Source organism: Artemia franciscana, chromosome 8 (assembly GCF_032884065.1).
Source record: "Artemia franciscana chromosome 8, ASM3288406v1, whole genome shotgun sequence".
Lineage (NCBI taxonomy): Eukaryota > Metazoa > Arthropoda > Branchiopoda > Anostraca > Artemiidae > Artemia > Artemia franciscana.
The window spans coordinates 48,271,746-48,294,789 of NC_088870.1; the positions used below are offsets into that span (position 1 = coordinate 48,271,746).

Below are 23,044 nucleotides of genomic sequence, written 5' to 3' on the forward strand. Positions count from 1 at the left end.
TTTCAAATGATTTGAGTACAATGGCTAATCTATATAATTTGGGGCCATTGTCCTTGGCCTTCGGGGGTAACATCGATGTCGGAGCATACTTATTAGATCTTTCAACTATTTCGAACAAAATGGCTGTGTCAAAAATTTTATCTCATAATATACTGATTACAGGAGCGCTCGAATGCAAATAGCTGTTGAACGCTATTTGCCTTCCAATCACTTTTAGCCTTAAGAAAGAAAACTAAAAATTTCAATTTCCAATCAAATTAGTCTCCTCCTCATTTTCTACGACTACCCTTTCCATACAAAGTGGCTGAGAAAAAGAAATTATCAGTCATACACGGGATGAATAATAATAGAATAATACATAATATATTCTTGCAGCAATTTTTGTAAAAATCTTTAGCAAGTCCAGCCCAATCTTACAGTCTTTCACTTGTCTTTCAGCTGTTGAAAGACCATTGTCTTAAGGATTATTTTCATTTAAGACTTTAGTCTTACCCAGCACTATGGCAGATAAAAAACCTGAGGAATTCTTTGTTGGATCAGGTCCTAAGCCAACAAAATGGCAATCAGTTAAGACTTTTATTTGGAATTCGGAAACGAGCGAATTTATGGGAAGGACAGGTGTTAACTGGGGTAAGATTATATTCATTTTCAAAATTTGCTCCTTTGCAAATCTTAAAAAAATGATTTTTTTTATGTTCAAACCACGTTTAATAAATAACAATAATTGTGCTTATTCAATAATTACTGCAATCAAGCGCAATAAGCTTTTGCTGAAAGTGGGGTAAACCTCACTGTGTGTGTTGCTTAAATAGAAAAGTTTTAAAAAGAATTCGTAAGATATTTCTTCCCAAACTGTGATGACGATCCTTTAAGTGATATAATTCATTTTACGAAAAAAGAATTGATAAATTTATGATTATAAAATTTAGTTTCGAGCAAAATTTGAAATACTAGTGGAAACTTTCATAAATAAATGACATTCTCTTCAGATAAATAAATAATTTATCTCTTAAATAATTTCATTCTCTTTAATTAGTTTCATTATTTTTTGTTTGACACGAACTGTATAATTTTTCAAACGATTTTACAATACTGGACAAATTTATAATATTTTCATCCACTGCGAAATACCGCCTATGGCGCTATTCTGAGCCTTTGTTGACTTCTCGGATACCTTGTATACTCATTGTAGCACATACAAAAAATACAGAACGTGTATTGTCTTTGTAAGAAAACACAGAAAATTGGCAAAAAAAAATTATTTTTGAAAATTTACAAATAAAAAAAAAATTAAAGATAGGCTATTTTGAAATATATCCAATTATTAATTCTTTTTCATGTTTCTTATAGTTAGAAACTCCTTGTCAGCTTCCAAATAAAAGTAATTAGTAGATATCCCTTATTTAAAGCAGAAACTTACTTTTACTTTTAAAGATGCATTTTCCCATACGCAGTGAAGCAATTCGCGGCTTACAAATCATGCGAATATTTTCCACAACGCACGCCCCTGTCTTACAAATCGGCACCGGTTTCCTTAAACGCAATATGTAAGAAGTGTAAATACATGACTTAGATGAAATTTCAGGTTTGTAATTACTTCTTGTCGTAAAAGTTGGCTATACTTTCCAATGAAACAATTAGTCAAAACTGTCATATTCCAAAATAAAGATGCATAATATTTGACAATATAACCAAAAAGCCCTTTTCTATATTTATAAGTTAAAGCCAAAGACCTTAAAACGCTGTAACACAAGGTAATCACGGTGTTCTAATTCACAAAATTTAAAGAGGAGGGGCAAAAATTTTTGATTTTCTTACGAATATAGGAAAAGAGGTATTTGTCAAAATCTAGTTGGGGGTGGATTTGGGGTTTCAAACTTCTGATGAAAATGTAACAAAAAGAAATTTTGGAAAACTAAGCGGGGCAATCACTCCCATCCCAATTGGCACCCCAACATTTAATGGTATTTTAAGCAATTTCAAAATATGTTGGTGGTTCGCATTGGTTCTATATACCTGGCTCATCATAGTGGTTTAAAATTGGTTTTTGCGAAGACTAACTTGCTCGTGATTGGCGGATTAAACCTAACTGACCAAACATATGCCATTTTATATACGCTAGCTCTGTAAAATATATTCTTGTGTAGTAATATGAAGGAATCCTTGTGCAGCTTAAAGACCCTTTGTCTGAAACCATAATCTACAGACAATAACATGCATTTTACTCTCGGGGTATTTAAATTATAATACGGTTCTCGAAGTAATTTTGCTGGTATTTTGGGTCTATTACTGTAACGTCTTGAATCCAAATCATTGAAATTTGTGATTTGGCTTGTTTCCATCAAACATTAATTTCAATAAAGTCCCTGAAAAAAGCTCTTGAGGGTTCATTGACCCCTTTACATGGAATACAAGAAAACTAAAAAAAAAACGATATGATCTTTTATAAATAATTGTCCAACAAGCAATCAGAAAAAAATCTATACACCGTTTGCTCAAACGAATAAAACTAATCCCCTCCCCAAATTATTGCCCTCTAACCAATAGTAAAATGCAGTCCACCGTCACTATTCATTTATTAACACCAAGAACTGGCGAAAATTGAGGGAAAAGATAAATAAATGAATATTTTATGAATAAAAAAACATTAAACAATGACTATTTATCGCAATTTCGCGCACGATAATCCATTTCATCTAACATCTCTTAAAGGGCTTCTTGAAAGAGCCAAAAGTAATGAAACGACTACTCCCAAAAGAAATTGGGATTCCAGCCACTACCCACAAAAATGTTTACACTACACTATACGTATTCAGGAAACTGCTAAGATTGAAGGGATTACGATACTTTTCTGATGTTGAGTTCTCTATGGGTTTAAATCACTTAATCAGTACAATATATTAAAAAAGAAAAATGAATATGTAAATGATGAAAACGAAAGCCTATGCATGTTATTCAGCTTCAAAAGAAGAACAAAAGTGTGTGTGCTGAGCGGGAAGACTTTTATTGGATGGGGCGAGTTTAAAAATGGAGAAGTAACAAACACTGCAAGTGCTTTTCCTGCAGAAAACTCCCTAGAAGAATATCCCTTGAAAACCTCCTGCAAAGAATTTCTTGCAGAAAACTTTAGTGCAGATAAAGACAAATACGAATGACAAAAATTTATATGGAATAAAAAAAATAAAAATGAACTTTGTCTTTGATTAAATTATTATACCACTTTAAATATAAATTTTGTCCTAAAGAATCGCAGGAATCAAACATAAATGTTGAGTGTCAAGCATATACGACCTCGCAAAGTAAGAAGTTCCGTCATTGTTAGACAAATCTTGCCAATATTGGAAAAAATCAGAAGGAATGATTTCTTTATGTTTAAAGAAAGTAGATCACTGTTAAACAAGCAGTATTTTTTTTTTTCAGTCATCACTTGTAGACTGTATGAAAGAGAAAAAACTTGAAAACCATCATAGCCTTTGTTGTGGCAGCAACGAATAAAATACCTTTGTACATTGTACGATTTTGATTGTTTTGTGTTTGGAAAATTTTGACTGAAACAACCCCCAACTACAATTGGCTTGTTATGCTAAATATCCCAAAGATGTCATTTGCATAGACAAAGAACGATATAAAACCGGAAACTGAGTCTCCGTATCCAACTCAAATTTTGCAATTTAGAACTTTAGCTCATTAATGATATGTAGGCTGATAAGGTAGAGAGTAAAACATACAAGCTGCTCCTGATGCACTCGAGAACCACCCTTGTTACCAATAAGTGTCGTATAAGTTATAGTGTAGAGAGTGTTCTTTTGCATCAAGGAAAACAGCCGCAGATGTGAGATCGAAAATCACAGGCTGTCGTACAAGATTTCCATTGAATTTCTCACACAAACCGAATTGATACTGATGAAAGAAATAATTAGCATAAAGTAAAACTTCAAGTGATTTATAACTTGACAAATACTTTGGAAAATTCCAACAGAAGAGAGATTGGATTATATTTCCATGGGCGGTCAATATCCCTTCTTCAAATAAAGCTATTACTGTTTTTTTTTAGATGCTGAAGGAATGTACTTGTTCTAGTTTGTATGCATTATTAACCAAATTACATAGTGCTATTGCAATCAAGTGAAAAATAAAACGAGAAATCTTGATGCAGAGAGGGGAAAATCCACAGAGGATAGATTTTCGCTGTTTTATTATGGGGAAAAAGACACTTTCTCCTCTTGCAGAGTTCGCTTCAGAAGTTTATATTTTGTTGTTGTTTTTTACATTTTTTTTTTTAGCACTGAGGACGACCTGGTGGAGGTCCTTGTCGAAATATTTGCTTGCTTTCCGTCATCATATTTTGTTACTGGCGGACAAAATCCTCGTTTTTTCACCTATTTGATTTTCTTTTCTTTCCATTTACTATTTCCTTTCTTCATTTCATACGTCATATATAGCCAGCATGGTCTCAGAACGTATATATACTTCAATCATGGTGACTCCATGTTAACGGAAAAATCTGATTGCGTACGTGGCAAAATCTGGCTTTCATTTTCGGTCTGTGTCTATGGTTTCAGACTAGTTTTTCGGGCGTCTTCAACTGAATAAACATTGGTTTGGCAGTGTCGATTATTTCTTGTCAACAGTGTTCGTAAAAATCTTTAGTTAGTCCAGCCCAGTTTCACAGTCAGTCACTTGTCTTTCAACTCTTGCAAGAATCTTGTCTTTAGGATTAGTTTTCATATAAGACTTTGATTCTTACCCAATAAAATGGCAGATAAAAAGCCAGATGAACAATTTGTTGGATCAGGCCCTAAGGAAACAAAATGGCAATCATTTAAGGGTTTTGTCTGGAATTCAGAAACTAGCCAATTTATGGGAAGGACAGCTGGTAGCTGGGGTAAGATTTTCATATATTTTTAAAGGTAAATTGCTGCCTTACAAGGATAAAATCCTGGGTGGAAGATTCTAGGTCATATTACAATTTTGATTTTTAAGTTTAAGCTGCACTTTTCCAAATTCTTTAAAACCTTTAACCTTATTGAGTGTTCAGCAAATTTATGAGCTTAAAAGATACATCAGTTCTGTATTAGGCCTAATATTCCTTCTTAAAAGGAAATAATATGCTATAACAACAAAAAGAGTGACCTAGTAGGCCTACCATTAAATTTCTCATTCAAGTTATAACCTTCCTAAAATGATGATCTACCCCCTGGCCCTCAATAGTATTAGACATAGGCTTAGGCTATATAGGAAAATGTAAAAGATACTAGGCTTGTTTAGTGTCTGCCCCTCCAGCAGGAGACGTTAAAAATTGTAGAAGTACTTAAAAACTCCAAAATATTTACTTACACCATTCCTAAAAGGGTAAATGTGTAGCAAACCATATAACTGGCTATTGTATAAAGTGAATATACTACTCAATGCCTTTTTTATGCTCTTTATGTATGTAGTAATTGCTTCTACCTTAAATTGATATTTAAGCACCTTTTGAGCTCTTAAAAATGACAAATTTTCAAAAAATTATGACAGTTCATATAGGGTAAGACAACCAGTACTGGGACACTTGGATCACTCTGCCTATTCTGGGACAGAATTTTTGATTGGATTACAACATGTCCAAGAGAAGGAACAAAAGACTTTCATCTTGGACACCCAATCCATACATTTTTCTGGGTTGCTTCTAAAAAACCTGTTGTCTTTTGTCCCAGTATTGGACATGTTGCAATCCAACCAAATATTCTGTCCCAGAATAGGCAAAGTGATTGAAGTGTCCCAGTACTGGTCATCTTACATAATAATCACTTCTACCACAAATTCAAATTTAAGCACTTTCTAAGCTTTTAAAAATGACAAATTTTCAATTAAAGTACAAGTTATCGATTGTTTCCAACAAATTAATACTATGTTTTCTCTGCACTGTTTTCAACAAAATAATACTACATTTTCTCAGTGCTAAAATTATTCATCATAAGGTTAGGTTAGTTTAAAAAGTGCTTAAATTTGAATTTAAGGTAGAAGTAATTATTATATTTGTAAAGAGCATAAAAAAAGCATTGAGTGGTATATTCTCTTTATACAAAAGTAGTTTTCAGAGTTTTATACTGTTTCCATCTGGAGGGGCCAGCCTGGTGGCAACCACTAAACTAGTACCAAAAAATTGCCTTGGGCTATATTTAAATTTTGAATTTTTGCCATTTTCTGTGTCTGTCTTATCAGCAGCTGGCTTGTAATACTGATTTTAAAAAGACTAGGCTACTTTTGCATTTAGTGTAACCTAGTGCTTTATCTGGCCCTCTTAGGGAGCTCAATAAATGCATTGGGAAACCATGGAATCAAATGGGAAGGTAAGAAACTCCTACACTTAGATTTTGCAGACCATTTGAATGTCCAAGATATAAATTTTAAGAAAATCAATGAATTTTTGAAAATTTTTAGAGTTTAGGGCACAAGAAAAGGTTTGAAAATTAATATTAAAATGACTGAGTTGTTTAGACTAGGAATAAATAGAGGTGATGTTGATAACAAGAAGATCAATCAAATGGATAGCACTACTAATCTTGGTAGTGTTTCTAATAAAGATAATGGATAGAGTGAAGATGTTAAAAGTAGAATAGCTAAGGCCTAGGGTGTATTTTCACTGTAAAAAACAAAGTTTGGAATTACAGGAAGATAAGCTTGTGAAACAAAATTAGGTTATTAGATGCTACAGTTGTCAAGCATGCTTTTGAACAATGGGGATTTTTGAATAAGAAGTAGGGTATAGATTTGGGTACCTTTTTGACTAATCATTTGCCAAACTGCAAGCTGTACAAAAAATGGTTTTATTTCACTTTTTTGGACTAAAATGAGAGAAAATTTGAGATGGCTAGGACACATTTTGTAAATGAAAGATGAAAGATTGCCAAAGGTTATCTGTCCATCTAGGGTCAAAAAGTTCAGGCTGTCCTTGATTGGGGTGTGAAAAGGCTGTATGGAAGGATTTAAAGAAGTGCAGCAGTGAGTTGTATTGTGCAGCTGATGAGAAATAAGCACACAACTGATGAGAAATAAATCAACAAACTTTTATGTATAGATTAGGGCTAAATTCCTCCATTAGGGAAAGGCTGGGATGCAATTGCAAGGGTATTGGTTATTAGTTGGAAAGAAAAATGAAAAGGGAACCAAATGGAATGTTTTTTGTCTCAGTCCTGTCCTCCAAGCAAAATTTACTGGTATTTGTGTCTTATAGCCACCACACTCAAGTTCTGTCAAGAAGTGAAATCTGATTAATGCTAATGAAATAAAACAAAATATAATGAAAATATAATACTTTATCAACAAAATCATGAAAACTACAACACAGAATTATGGAAGGGTGGTTGTCTAGACTGCATTACATTAAATACATAACCTAAATTAACCTAAATAAAATACCAACTAAATATTTCATTAAAATATAGCTACAATGTAGTTTCCTGCCAAGCCAAAGCTAATAATACGCAACATAAAGACCATGAAAACCAGTATGTATGCAACACAAAATCTTGAGTTTGGTGATTGTAAGACAGAAGTATGAGTTTACTAGCACAGTAGACAAAAGTAGTCAAAAGTAAACTACTCAAAAGTAGTTTAAGACAAAAGTAGTATTGATTGGTGGTTGGGATCCAATTGCAACAGTAGTGATGATTATATTTGGAATGAGCATTGAATAGGAAGCCAAGTGACATTATATTTGGAATGAGCATTGAATAGGACAGCAAATGGCAAATTCTTTGTTTTTTCTATCTGATTTTGTAATAAAAAGTGTTTTTCAATTGGCTTCAAAGTTTGCTATTTCTATTGGATTCTTTTTTATGGGAATTTCTCATTATCAATTGATTCATAATGCCTATTTGAAGAGATGAGATATCTATTTATAAAAAAAGAAAACAAACACTATTCACTATTTGCCTGCCAAGAAAGGCAATAAAGCTTGGAAGGGCAAGTAAGGTTATCACCCTCAGCTAATTAAAATCACATTCATAACGCACTACTCAACACACAAAAACTCAACTGATAAAGGAAGAAAGGAATTAAGAGAAAAAGGGAATGACAAGGAGAAAATAGAAAACAAAAAAAATAACAGCAAAGAAAATCAGAGAAATGCCTTGAATAGATTGACAACCTGAAGCAGACTTCACGTCAAAATCGCTCACGAGACAAAAGAAACTTCTTTGCCTGTGACTTAGAAGACTAGGTGCATTTTTTGCAGACTCAGGCAATATATTCCAAACATGGGGGTGCTTTAACAGCAATGGTAAAGAAAGTTGGGTTATCGTAAAGTACAAATTAGATTGTTTTATTTATTTTTCTAAGTGAAAGTAGCAATTATTCATATGCTAAGCTTGTAAATACATAAAACTGCACAACCAAAATTAGACTGTTGTGCCAAAATGCAGTCATGTTAACAGTGGCATAATTTCGTCAGAATCCTGGGGTTGGGGAGAAAGAACTAAAGAAAACTGATCTGTTTCTCTGGGTGCTTGAATTATGCAGGCTTATCTTAGTTATGTCAAGATTTTTGCAGAAACTAAATTTTAGCTGGGAGGGGGGAAAACTGAGGTCTGGCAGGGGCAGTTGCCCCCCTGTCCCATAGCAAGTTATGCCCCTGCATGTTAGCCAGTTTCAGAGTCAGTCCAGAGTGGTAACACCTGTGGTATAGGATATGGTTGTATAAATAGGAGATTTACTACACCATTACGTTAATCGGTTGATTACTAGATTAAGTAATCTATTTAGATAGAATATAGATCAAGTAGACACAGGAACAGGTATTTACAGTTCAATATTGATATGTCATGTCTTTTCAGTTGGCAGTTTCGTCCAGTAATTGGTTGAGATGAAACTTTTAGTTTATGAGGCAATCTTTTGACTAGAACCAACACTATTCTATTTGATAAGATAATCAGGGCTTAAGAATAGACAACAACAAAATTATATGTGAATCTAACAACAATTGAAATTCCCCATTGTTGCAATAGAAAAACATTGTCTACAACGTTTCTGGGTAAAACTAGGTTTACAATATCTGGGTTTTTGATATTAGACTCATTTGGCCAGCTAGAAAACCTTTTGTAGAATTTGAGGACAGTAACTTCTACAAAGCTTAAAAGTTATTAAAGTATGTTAATTAAACTATGGGAATAGATCTAAAAACTAAACTGGGTTCAGGAAGACATTTTAGCTCATATCTCTACTCCCTCCTACTTTAAGGATAAGGATTTCAAGGATTGACTTTTTCAAGTTTGGCTTTACAGTTTTGTTGTCTCCAACAATAAGCCTTGGCAAAGCAGTTCCCAGAATTAGAGCATGACTAACTTTTGGTCATGACTGTATTCTGCTTTAACAACCACTTTAAATTGGCTTTAATGTTGTGTTGCTAAATTTTTCAACCACTGAAGGCCAACAGTATCCATAATTTTTCCTATACATGGGAGCATGGTTGCGCTAGATTTCTAAGTCAAGCACATAATTGTTGTCAGTAGGAACTAGAGGCTAGCATCCCAGCTATGCTTTTTAGGGGGAGTCAGGGCTGAACTTGACCTCTATAAGTGATGGTGTAGGGCCTAAATTCTTGTCACCAGGACATCCAAGTTTTGTTTGGAGATACATACCTGATTTAGTGTGAGGGGAGTAGGGTGCATCCTTAAATTTTGGATCAGAACGGTAGTAAAGGGAGCTATAGGATCACAATCATACTTGGAGGGAAGTCTAAACACAATCTGTTGGCCAGAGGCGTAGAAAGGTCCATAAATTGATGTTATCTGGACATCCTTAAGTAAAGATGGTTTGACCTCAATCTAACTTAGTTGGGGTTATGTGTCTTAGCTGCACCTTCTGGGGATCTGTACCCATTTTGACCTTTGTTGAGAAAATAGTACTTTAATGTCTGGCTCACAGGACAGTTGCCAGAAGTGGTTGTTACATCAAGAGACCTAGAGGAAAGTAAGGGCTATTGCAACAGTTGTGCCTTTTGCCGATCTTTTGAGACAAGGAAAAGGGATGGGGTCCCTAAGTTCTTGTCGTTGCGATATCTAGGAGAAGGAAGCAGATATTGTCAGAGTATTTACCACTTATAAGAAGTAAGAGCTATTGTCTTAGTTATACTTTTTTGGAAATAGTACCTGTCCTTGATTCCTTGGAGAACTAAAGGGGTTTTTAAATGCATACCATCAAAGCAATAAACATAATGGTTTGTTGAATCTTAACCAAACTTAGCTAGAAGTACTATCTTATACGCTATTTCAGCTTATCTGATGTTTGGGACTTATTCAATGTATGTAGGAGGGGTGACTCTAAAGTCTTGTTGTCAAGATATTATCGAATCGACTTTGAAACTCAAATGTAGAGTAAAACTAGTATTTTATCTATGTCTTGTAGGAGCCTGGGTTTGCTCTGACCTCTACAAGGGGTGTGTGGGGGGGGGGAGCGTTCGCGTTCTGCTTTTTTTATCCTGAAAAATTATGCTTACTGAATTGGATGGCTTTTAGCTAATCCAATTCATGTCTGATTGACTTACTATCAGCCTGTACATATACCTTTCAACCAACTATATTCAAAAATTATTTGTTTTATATATTTATTTTATTTATTTATTTTCTAGCCAAGATTACCATTTTTTATGTTATATTCTACACCCTCCTTGCTGGCTTTTTTGCTGGAATGTTGATGATTTTCTATCAGACGTTAGACTTCAAAATTCCCAAATGGCAGAATAAAGATAGTTTGATAGGAACCAATCCAGGTGCGTTTATTTATTGCTCTTTTGTTTATAATATGGATTTTTTTTGTATATTTGTCTTTCCATTTCTTAGTGCCTCTTATTTGTCAGGTTTCTCTTGCATGACACCATTTCCAAATGAGATGGACTCTTCTACTGCAAAAAGGGCCCATAACGTCAGCGAAAGAAGCAAAAGCTAAAAAGTTTAATACACTTTTGGCGTGTAGAAAATCGGTTGTAGGGTTCACGCAATAGCGTCAGGGATCAATTTGGAGGGAGGGGGGTTACCAATTTCATTCGCTGTTTGCTGAATATTATCGTGGAAGGCTGGTATAGCTTTAATAAACTGCAATAAAATTACCGCGCTTCTCGCCAAAATATAAGGATCTCAGGTCTACTCTTGACTGACTGAACCTGCTGAGGGAGGGGCTTATACTCTGGGCGCATTTTCTGCAGTATATAAGTTGTCAACTTTAGAATTCGTTTGATCATATGAGAAGCATTTAATTTTAACACTCGGAATTGTTAGAGATACAGTTGCAACATATATGGGAAATAAAAAGTGTGGTGATAAAAGTCTATTGGGGTCATATTTTGAAGTTTGGGTTTTTATTCTACCTGGAGACTCAAGTAGATTTTCTATATTTTATAAATCGCTTACCCCTTTTCAATTTGCCCCCTCCCCCTCAAGATGATACAGAGCTCTCAGTTGTCATTCTTGGGAGACATCTGACAGTTCGTAAGCCCCTAAGGAATTCCTGTGCTATTTTAAAATCGCTTCTGTGAATAGGCAGCTCAGCACCAAAGTGCACCCGACACTTTTTAAAACTTTTTTAAGAAAAAAATAGCTCAGTGTTTTATTTTAGGCCCCTCGGCATTGAGTGCCCCTGGATACGACCTTGGCACTAGCCAAGTTTCCAACGCATTAAACTTGTTTTTACATTCTTCGATCTGATAATATCTGGAAATCAGGGCCGTATCTAGAATTTGTAAGGGGGGCATGCTAAATTTAGGTCTCTTGCCATTAATTAGCTGAAAAGGTTACTCTTTTATGGAATCCCCCTTTTTCGTGAGTTTTCTCAGTTCTTCCTGTAGTAATTCATGCGACTAGAAGTTTGTTTTTCACCTGCTAATCAAATTTGGCATTTAGATAGTATAATATTCTTCAAGATAAATTTGAATCCAACTCTTAAAAGCCTGGAAGGTATTGCGCAAGGTTTTTACCCGTTTCTTGTGTTTTGCTGTTACTTCTTGGCATGTAAGACTGGTTTCACTTAATTCTTGGTTTGTTTTTATTTTGCAATAATGAATTGGATTTTTTTCCAGAGTACGGGGGGGGGGTATGCTTTTGAATTTGTAACTTAGATTACGCTGTATTCTAACTTAGATTACGCTTATTCGCACACTTTAGGAGACAAAATCTGCGATTTTTCACATGGAAAAATCCATACCTACGCGCCATTATAGTAGGTTCTTTTTACATTTCATTAGTATAAGGTTTAAGAAACATCCTCTTCCATACTTTGGAAAGGATAAAAAGAAAAAATGGTGGTGTAATGGCCCCTCTAAATCTAGGCCAGCTTTTTTGTTGTTAAGACGAAAACCTGTATTGCCCTGTCTTCCAAAAAAAAAATCTCTAAGCAAAGGGGCAATTCCATATCTGAGATTGGAGAGCATTGAAAAAAAATTCGAGGTCGTCATCATTTTTTTCGTGGCCACCGTCTTATTTTCTCTTCTAAAATGTGCCTACTTTATGATGTTTCTTTCTGGTCTTATCAAGTTGCGCTGTCGTTGCAGAAGAAAAGCAATAAAAAGAACCGTCAGCGATTTGTTTCGCCTCTCAAAAACACGCTCAAAATTTGATCCTAATGAACGGTATTGTTTTGCGATATAGTATAACTTGTCTTTTTCTTAAAGCGAGAAACAATTAAATTGAAGGAAAAAAGATCGAATTAACATAACAAAAAAGTAGTAAGTGGGCCATATGAAGGGTCTTGCTTTTAACTTCTTAGGTTAGTGTGATTGAAGACTTTTTTTTAATGACTGATATGCCTGCATTTCTGAAGAGGTATAAACCAACCAAGGCCATATCCAGGAGGGGGTTACTGGGTTTGAACCCGCCTTGAGATTTTTTTCCGACTCGTAAAAAAGAAAAAAATGCATTAACGAATATTTGATGCATTTCGTAAAGCTGTTATTTATACCCTCCTCCCCAAACAAAAATCCCGGATATGGCCTTGGAACAAACCTCGTAAATACAGATAAAGTCAATTTCTGGTCGGAAACAATCTCAGAATTTAGAGCCAGAGATCTCTCCAGAGTACTGCCTAATATTCCCAACTAAAATAGGAGGTGTGTACTGCAGTTTTGATCAATCAAATATGGATATTGTAACTACTTTAATTCGCTTCCATAGTGTTTGTTTTGAAGTTAATAAATTCGTTGAGAACTTGTTAAAATCGAGAAAGTCAAATAGCCCTTCAATCCTATGACCATAGGTACAAGTTTGTTCTTAAATGTGTTTTATTTTTCATAAAACAAAGGCAAAAGAATATTTTCATTTGCTCCTGGATGCTTAGCTAATCAAACAAGAAATTAGATGTTTCATGTTTCATTGTTGACGTAATGTATTAGTCATATGACACCTCATATGGTTAAATTTAAATTTTTATAAGTAGCTATTAATTAAAAATATGAATTGCTAAAAAGTAGGGTACGGTCAACCGGAGTTAATTTTACTCCGTAAATGAAATTTCGCAATTTGTTGTACAGCATACCGATAATGGCGAATAAATTCATGGAAATGGTTCCAATGAGTGACCTTTTTTGGGCTGAAGCTGGTGTATTTTCGTAAAATATGATACAATATTCGGTACTTCTGTGTTGTTCAGAACAAACTCAGTAAGTAAAGTTAGGTTCTTTTTGAAACAAATTACGATGCAGGTGCATTAATGAGAAAAACCGGTTTCATAGCCACAAAGACAAAACTCAATTTAGTTTGCTAAGCATAGTGGTAGAAGATAGTTTCGGAACATGGTTTTTTGAAATGAAGTTTTGGGATTTGGCAAAGACTGAAAAAGAGGCAATTATAGTTTTTCCAGGATAGGGGGTTGTTGCCCACAACAAAACAGTGCGTCAATGGGCACAACATGACTATATCCTACGAGATGGAGTATTTTTGTTCCTTCTGTTCCTATGTTTAACCTAACCTGAACCACAAAAATAATTTTGTCGACTGTGTTCTGAATAATACACAAGTACCAAGTATTCTTTCGAAAATTTACGGTAATATGCGTTGCGTTATCAAAATAAGATGGAAGTTTATAAAAAAAAATCAGTAAATAGATGTGGAAAACTAGGTACTCTCGTACAATCCAGAACACACTCGAGAATTGAAGTTAGGTTAATCCTTATGAAATATACCAAAATGTGGTCAAAATATAATACTTTATTTACAAATCTATGGGAACTACAACTAAGGATTATGTGAAGCAGGCCGCCCAGGTTGCATTATATTAAATAACTAACATAAACTAACCAAAATACCGACTCATTAAATATTTAATTTAAAGATAACCACAGCGTAGTTTATTTTAGTGAACATAAGCTAATTGTCTCCAAATAGAGAATGGTAAGCCGGTTTTTCGCTGATTCAAATGAGCAAACTTCTTGAGTGGGTTCTGGATTGTACAGGAGTGTCGAAAATTATGTTTATAGTAAACCAAAGTGATTGGCGCAAATGAGCGCTAGCCAATTCTTGGTATTAGTAAAATTTCATTGTGAATGACCTTGTAGTAAAACGAGCCAATTTATATTATTGATTTTCTTAATGTTTATTTTTTAGAAAACATGCGTATCAGTTATACATTCTTCTGAATAGCTTTTACCGGTTTGTCGGTAGCTACGTCACATCTACTGAATTTTCATTAGTAGATCTGGTTTTCAAAACCTCAAGCCATTTTCAGAACAAAGCCATGGCCCATTTTTCTCCTCGTACATTTGTATATCGGCCTAACCTAAATCACGTGGCTTTTGATAGATTGCATCATTGAGTTCTGAATTAGGAATGGTATTCACTTATTGAATTTTTACTCAGCTAGAGGGTGTTCCCCAATGTTGTACTGATGAGATTTTCATCTCGTTGTATAATTTTAACTCTTTGCGTAGAGTAAAGGTGCTAACTTCACGGTGGATTAGGAGCCCAATTGACCCCCAAAGCGCTCTTGGGGGCACCTTTAAAAGGCCCTATATAATCCATGGGAGTTCACCGTTGGTACTTAAAACTCAATATGGTGACCTCGAAGCCGCTTCAAAACAGGAATTTTTTTGAGTCCATGACACAGAGCGTAGAATAAGTCAGTATAGGCTTTCTTGCCCCCCTCTTTTTCAGAGGCCCGAAACTTTTGATATAGTTTTTTAGCACAGATTTTTGGCCAGAGGTGCTCAACTGAGTTTGGGGGAAGTGAGAGAAAAAAGTATTTTATACCTATCAAATAATTTGCAACTAATATATATATATATATATATATATATATATATATATATATATATATATATATATATATATATATATATATATATATATATATATATATATGGAATCATACCCACGTACAGAAAGACATCTAATTGTAACCGGAGTACGAACTTTAAATGCTTTATAGTCATTTCACCTGTGGTTTAAGTCGTTTTAGGTTTTCTAAAAATTTACACTGGTACGCATATAGCTTTAATTTTAGGGCAATATATTTTTTTTCTACTTAGGTCTTGGATTCAGACCTATGCCACCCGAGGCTCAGGTTGACTCAACATTGATCCAGTTCAAACATGGCATCAAGGGCGATTGGCAATACTGGGTTCACAGTCTTACAGAATTTCTCGAACGTAAGTCCCCCTCACGTTTCTTCTTTTTAGCTTTTGACTAGTCTTTTAAATACATTGTATACCACCAGTTATTTCATGGAACCAAATGCAATCAAGTTACTGTCTGAGCAAGTCTGCACATGTTGTTCCCTGAAAAAACCAAATGCAATCAAGTTACTGTCTGAGCAAGTCTGCACATGTTTTTCCCTGAAAGCAGGATTGTCCCATGTGGTCCCTGAAAGCAGATTGTCAGGTCTGTAAAAAAAAGTATTTTTGGGATAATTAATTATGAACTTTGACTGTTAACAATAATAGCAGATAACTTGACTCTAAATGGTGTGTTTCTAAAAATTCTGATGGCAGAATCAGATTCCATCCATAAAGAAAAAAAAAACTTCTCACCCTTCAATCAATCTCGGTTAACCCTCATACATACATCCCTTTACTCGCCTGCCAGTCCCTTACATATTAACGTAATACGATAATATATACCCTTTACTGAAAACACAGGTTCTCTGGAAAACCTACGGCGTAAAATATTTTACTATCAGGGATTGAATTCTACATTTGACTATATTTTGTCTCTGTTTTGAATCCTATGATCAAACAGTTTGTGGTAACTAACTGTAAGTAAGGAGCGATGCGGCTCAATAGCAACCGAAACTTTAAGAAACAGAGTGTTCATAACAATGGATGTATCAAAAGAATCGAATTTTGACGCTTATTCAAAATATATAAAACTTCACTCAATTTCGGCCAGACAACTTCGGTAATGTTGCATACTGGCTTCGGCTATGATACCTGAATATTTAAAATGTCTGATGTGGTGACATATTTTACATATAACTTTATTTAGCAAAATATAAAATACGGGCATTTTAAAAGTAGAAAATAGAAACTTATGGAACACAGTAAACAGGTAAATTATTTTAATGTTTTGGTTCCAGCATTAGTTCTTATTTTTACATTAATTTTATATTATCTGTAAATCTTGCCAATCTACGTAATTTTGCGTCGCTGTAAACTGTAGGATCCTTAGACTGATCTTTGTCACTTTACAGATCACATTTTTAAACCATAGCAAGGTCGAAGCAAATTGACTACCCTCCTCCAATTCTTCGAATCACACAAAAGAAAAGATGACTGTTCCTTTCATTTCCAAACATTCAGTTCGTCCTCATATTGAAAGACAGTCGTGTTGAAGGCGGGACCAACCTTTCAAGGGATAGACGTAAATGTACCAGGAACACCAGAATAAAATAAAAAAAAAAGTGGCCCCCTGGAACCGTCTTAGGTCTATCCATTCCTAAAATTACAATTTTCTAAGATATTTCTTTTGTTTGTTTCCATATTATGAAGTTTTTGTGCATTACCGAGTTTTTTCAATGTTTGCCACGTTGAACCGTAAAAACAAGTAAGCAATACTAATTAGTCAAATCTCACAATGTTCTTCATCGGTAAGAATACAAACGTACAATCTGCTGATTCCCATACATTCAAAGGAAAGCTGCAGCTTCTTAAGTTGTTTTGTGTTATATTTTAAAGCTTATTTTTTCGCGCCCACTTCTACCAAATATTACAAAAGAGGTATTTTTCTTTAAAAATTAAGTTCCCGATTTTTTCTAATTAAAAAAAAGTTGTGTTTCTCATCGACCTATTAAAGAAATCCGAATTCATTCCCACTTTTTTGGTTCTTTCAAGGTATCTTGACCTAAACTTCTGTATACTTTATTAACTTTATTCATCTATTTAAAAAAAAAAATCATTGATTCAGCTTAAATTAAAATTGTACAATTGGATTTATGAAAATGTGACCGTGAATTGCTAATTAGGCCAAGACTACATCTGATAATTTTTGCACTACAATTCTTACTTTTTCAAGTTGTATTTTCAAATTAAAAAGTATCTTTCCTTGGGAGCTGGAAAATAATTCGGCTTATTAACTTCACAAATTTTGGAAACAAACTCCAGTCGTTGATAATAACGCTCTATTTCTGTCTTTATTCATCGGAAAGAATATCCGTTTGAATTTGTAAAGGACATCTTGTTCGTTGTATTCTCTAAAAGCATAAATGAAAACGAATATGCTGGTTTTATGTATAGTGTAGTATAGTGGCTTTTGTTCAATGAGTGTTTTCGCGGATAAGATTATCCAAAAACTTGCTGAATGTCCCAAGTCATGAAATTTTATTTTCGATCTTTACGCGCCGATGGGATCTCGGAATTTTCTCTCCCAGTAAAATTAACTTTCAAACAATTAGAGGTAGCCAAAATCTAAAGGTCAACATGTTTTCATAATCTAGAAACATTCTTACATATATAACTTAGGTGGATGGGAGGAAGAATCCCCTCTAATAGGTCGCTAGAGACGTTATTTAAGGTGAAATGGGGCTAGGCCGGTACGCTGTAATTGCCCAGAAGCTCATTTTTGAGGGGAGGCCTGGGCCCCGAGGACCTCCCTTTGCATTTGCCTGAACAAGGTGGTGATGAAATAATTATCTTTAAATTGTAAGAAATGACAAGGATGCTGTTGAATATCTTCAGTAATGATGGGGACTCTTTTGAGCCATTGGATATGCTTTTTCCCGTTGGGTTCGCTTCGTTCTTGGAATTCGCCTTGTTCCCCTCTCCCCAAGAACAAGAGCTATCCCAAGTCAAAGAGATATGTCATACCTGGATTCAGGTGGTATGGGGGTCCTTCCCCGTAAGTTTGACCTTCAGAACCTCCCCCCCCCGCTACAGAACATTTGGCCTAAGAATATAATTTTCGTGGGTTTGACCCTCCTCTCCCTGATGAAATATCATCACATCTCTTTCCCCCTAATGTTCATAATTACGTATGTTGCGTCGATGGATCATGCAAACTTACGGGGATTTTTTAGAGGAGGGACTTGTCAAAATAGTGAATGAATTACAGGAAAACTAAAAAAAAAAACCGAGTTTCAGGGGGAGACTCTCATTCCTATCTGGCTGTAAGAGATAGAACTGTCTATTTTTTATCTGGGTAGTGCCCTGAATTATTAGTGGCGAGTGGAAAAACTTGATTTCTTTATGTTAATTAGGGCTATCGTTGATTTATATTGCATTTCATGTTGTAAAAAGGGTAATTTTCAAATGGACAAGTGTGGCAACACTGACAGTCGCTCATCAGTGGAATTTAATTTTCTTGTAAAATTAGACATTCAGGCTAGTTTGTTGAATAACTTACGCATGTACTTAATTGCTAACCTAATTGTTATGTGACGGGCAATCTATGACCCAATATTGTATTCAGAGCAATACGCTATCTTTATGCAAGTCAATGTACGATTATCTCCGTGATTTTGATCAACAATCAGAACTGAAAAATAGTGCATGATTTTGTAATTGCTAAAGTTTTCTGTTATTGTTTTGAAATTTCTTGGTTTGAGAGTAGCATTGCAAATTAAGAAACTCAATTTTTAAATTTTTGAGAATTGAAATTAAATATTATCTTGTATTAATGTTTTCTGTTTTGTTCAACCAGAGGCGGCGTATCCAAAAATAGGGAAGACAGGATTGTTAGTAATGTTTGAAGGTTGCTTTGCTAACTTAACCCTTAAAGTACCAAGGACAGTGACTAATGACATGGTCCATAGTAACCATAAGTTCAAAATGTATTTTGAAAAAAAAAAAATATGAGAAAAATCACCGAAGCTGGTACAGGAAGGGTAGGTATTGCCTCGATAAATCGATTAGATAAGAGTTTGCGAAAAGAAATTTATTTTAATTTCGACAAGAGCCAGAGAAAATGGCGTAAGATCGAAATGAAAAGTGTGCCATTGGAATTGTCATGGTGGAAAATTCTATACTGTGGATTTTACAGCCCCCCTTCTTACACCCTGAACAACAAGGGTTTTAACTTTTTTTGTGTGGAAAACACTGATGTGTTTCCACGTCGACTGCTGGGAGAGGACTCATTTGCAAAGAAAATGTTATATTCAGTGCCCTTTTTAAGTAAGAAACGAAATTAATTTTTGCCCAAAGAGGGTTGAAATGCCAGGGAATTGAAATTTGAAGAACCACGCGATTTTTTATGGTCTAAAACCCTAGACAAAATGCTCATGATCAGAAACCTCACCAGAATCATAAAATTGCGATAATAATTTTACAGCACTATTCTGGAGTTTTTGTACTCTTTTGAGACATGTTGCAAAATCACTTACCCATATAGAGCATCCGTAGCTAATATATGGACAAAATATAGAAAATAAATCATTTTTAGAAACTTTTCGGGGACTATATTTTTAATTCTTTGCATCACCCCAAGACCTCTGATTAATTTTTCAGCTATTGCATCTGAATGGTTTTTCCACGATAGGTTTTCATCACTTAAAAACGCCAAATACTTGGTTATTGCTACTCTTTTTCGAACTGTGATTTGATCATTTCCAGCACTTGACGAAAGTCTAGAAAATATCATGAAAAAAGTTTAGGGTTAACAAATTTTGTTGAGAAACATTTTAAATTTCAGAGACATCATTATGAGTGTATAGTTGTATTTGGGAACTAATAAAGTAATTATGTTTGGATTGTTTTGGGCGAAAAGCATTGTGAAATCTAACCAATTAGTTTGCTTTTTCATTTTCAAGTTTCACCATGGCAACGCTAATGAAAATGTACTCCCAAAAACCTCAGTATGACACAACCAAAAGAAAAATCTTCCGGAAATTATGGTTTGCAAGCATTGATATAATAAGACGGGGCAAAAATGTTTTAGTTTTTGATGCCCTTGGTCATGTAAAAGTAATATTTTTACCGTTCAAAAATATAGAAAAATACTACGGTAGTGCAAGATCCTTTGGCATCCATAACTTAACATAAGTCTGAAGACACACTTTCGTTTTTTTTTACCAATCGCCGACTTGACCTAAAGTTGATTTTGTGAACCTTTCAACCTTTTTACCCTTGTAAAAGCCTTAGAAATTAGTTTCATTTCTGAAGAACATCTGAACCATGGGTGTCGATTGGTTGGGATGAAGGTTTCCTGACATTTTGAATAATAACTTTTTTCTGAAAAGAACATATTTGCCCCCCCCCCTGCATTTTTGTGTATTGACGCCACCGCTTTGCATACTATATAAAATATCCTTCAAATGTTTTCTTCATTCTTCACTCGTGAAACCTTTAGGAAATTACCGGAGAGGCCCTGATCTAAAGATTCAACAATACTTTCGAAATGCGAATAACATTCTAAACGAAAGATTCTAATATATCTAATCAAAAAAAAGTAGTCAATCACACACACTTCAATTTTTTTCGTCCTTTGTTCTAAAGAAAGAGAAACATCCAAAAATGTTTTGAACATATTGCTGTGTATGACCCAAGTTTTTCTTTATTATGACATAGCTCAAGTTTTCAAATTGCCTGGTATTAAATAAATTTCTGCCAGTATGTAGACTATTTTTAGTATAACACATTGCGTGCTTAGGAACACAAGTTTCTAAATTAGCCTATTGTCCTTCTGTTTGGGCTGGTTATAAATCGATTCTTACCTCTTTACACCTGCGCACTTGGTCTCCTTTCTCGGGAACCGTTGCAAGTTCTCTTCATCGATGGAAGAAATGCGCGATATTGATCTGGAGATATTCCTTGGAAATGATTTGGTAGCATTTTGTTGCTAGTGTAACTGTCTTACGCGAGCTATTACATTCTAGTTATTAGACGTAAGTATGGAGAAAGCATTCAATCCTTCTAATGAGTTTTTAAGACAATAAATTCGAAGGTCAAATTTATAAGCGACACTAAATATACGCTAGGTGGATAGGGCAAAAGAAACTTTGATTTTGCGTGGTGGGGTTGTGCGGTCCACTTGGTGCTCCTAGATACATATCTGGTGACAAGAAGGGGGTGGCCCCTCGAATCTTGTAGTCTGGTGGAAGCATTAGCATTCTTTTTCCTTTTTTATCAGTAAGAAACTTTGATGATTTTTTTTGCAAAATTTTTCAAGTTCTTTTGGCAGAATTAAGCTTGCGCTTTAAGCGCTTTGGAAAATTAAGCGCTTGGCCAAAAAAGTATATCCTAATTTTTTCGTTCTTCTGTTTTTGCACCTTTTGTATTTTGAGGACCTGGTATACTTTATTTACAAATTTATTTCTTATTCCATCAGAAACTAGGATACACTGCATGATTTATGCATTTTCTCAAAAATTTTCATTTTTTTTTTAATTGGATAATCCGTCTACCCCCCCCCTTTCTTCCCCTATCGAATTCTATTTAGGCGTAAGTGTAACCTTATCTAGTGTTTTAACAGTGAGCCGCTGTGAGATGTGGGACCTGAATCCCCTGTTTCGAATGGTCCTTGCGAAATGTTTGTTTTGTAGGATATAAGTATATTTTACAAGTGCATTTCTTTTTTTTAATTTGTAATCGTATTTTTTTTATTGCTGCATTTATTCTATTACCTCTTCCCACTTAGTACAAATTGAAAGTCAGAAAGTATATACTGTGAAAATTTTAGACATTTTATGCCACAGAATAAAACCAGAAATGTAATGCAAGAGAGGGCCAGCGGAATGTTGCGTGCAATTATCTGCTTCGAGCAACACAACCGCTGCTTTAACCTCTCATATCCATTTATGTTGATTGAAAAGGTATTGATGGAAAAAAAAATTGGGACAGTGCAAAGAATTTCATCATTGAGGCTCAGTCTTGGCTTTCGACGGTCTTGTACTGGGCACAGGGATTCGTTCTTGGGGTCGAAAGGGTACAAAAAGGTTTTTTTAGGGTTGGGTCACTTAAAGAAGAAAGGGTTTACCTTGCGTAGATTTTGGATAAGGGTCTCAAATAAGAATACTTTTTGCCTGCATTTTAAAGAGCAATTTACGTGTCGGGAAAGTTTTGTGTTTTAAACAAAAGTAGCTAATTTACCTAGATTTTCAAGATCAGCTTACGAGTCAGAGAAATACTTCGGGGGGATCAAACTGGGTACTTTATCAGTTGATACAACTCTGACTGGTTAGTTATTTGCTAGTTTTAAGGATTAAATTCTTGTTAATTATTACTTACTTTTATATTTATACTTTGTAATTTTTTTAGCAACCCCTGGAAGTAAGATATTTGATAATAAAGCATGTTTAGCTTCGCTTCTGCAAGGCTTTCTTTTTTCTTCTCCTTTTTTTTCTTTTTTTTTTGTATTTGAAGCGCTTCAGACATTGTATATTCGTTTTATTGTACATGTCTGTATGTAGTGAAATAGTGGTTCATCTTTGTACGCGTTTGCGCAAGCTTTTATCTGTAATTTTTGACAAATATTTGCCGTATATATTGATCGAATGAAGAAATTTGCTTATCAAAATTGTAATTTCTTGTGGAACATTTTATGAAAATTTTCTGGAAATTTTGTAGTCGCTTGAGTACAAATGCATTGCATATCGGTTAATCGGCCAAGCAATAAAACTCTGGCTTGACCTGTCCTAGTGAAATGTTTGTTGAATG

General features: G+C 34.6%; 1 protein-coding gene across 2 annotated transcripts in view; it reads left to right on the forward strand.

Moving 5' to 3' along the window:
* Positions 1-262: 262 nt before the first annotated feature.
* The window catches only part of LOC136030512 (sodium/potassium-transporting ATPase subunit beta), a 56,387-nt gene continuing 33,605 nt past the window's right edge, over positions 263-23,044 (forward strand). The window contains exons 1-3 of one of the 2 annotated variants that reach the window (XM_065709539.1): positions 263-630; positions 10,610-10,750; positions 15,491-15,610. In XM_065709539.1, coding sequence (XP_065565611.1) covers positions 501-630; positions 10,610-10,750; positions 15,491-15,610 — 391 coding nt within the window. In that variant the 5' untranslated portion in view covers positions 263-500. Of the gene's footprint in view, positions 631-4,601; positions 4,886-10,609; positions 10,751-15,490; positions 15,611-23,044 lie in introns of those variants that run through there. The other variant, XM_065709538.1, reaches the window with a different exon arrangement.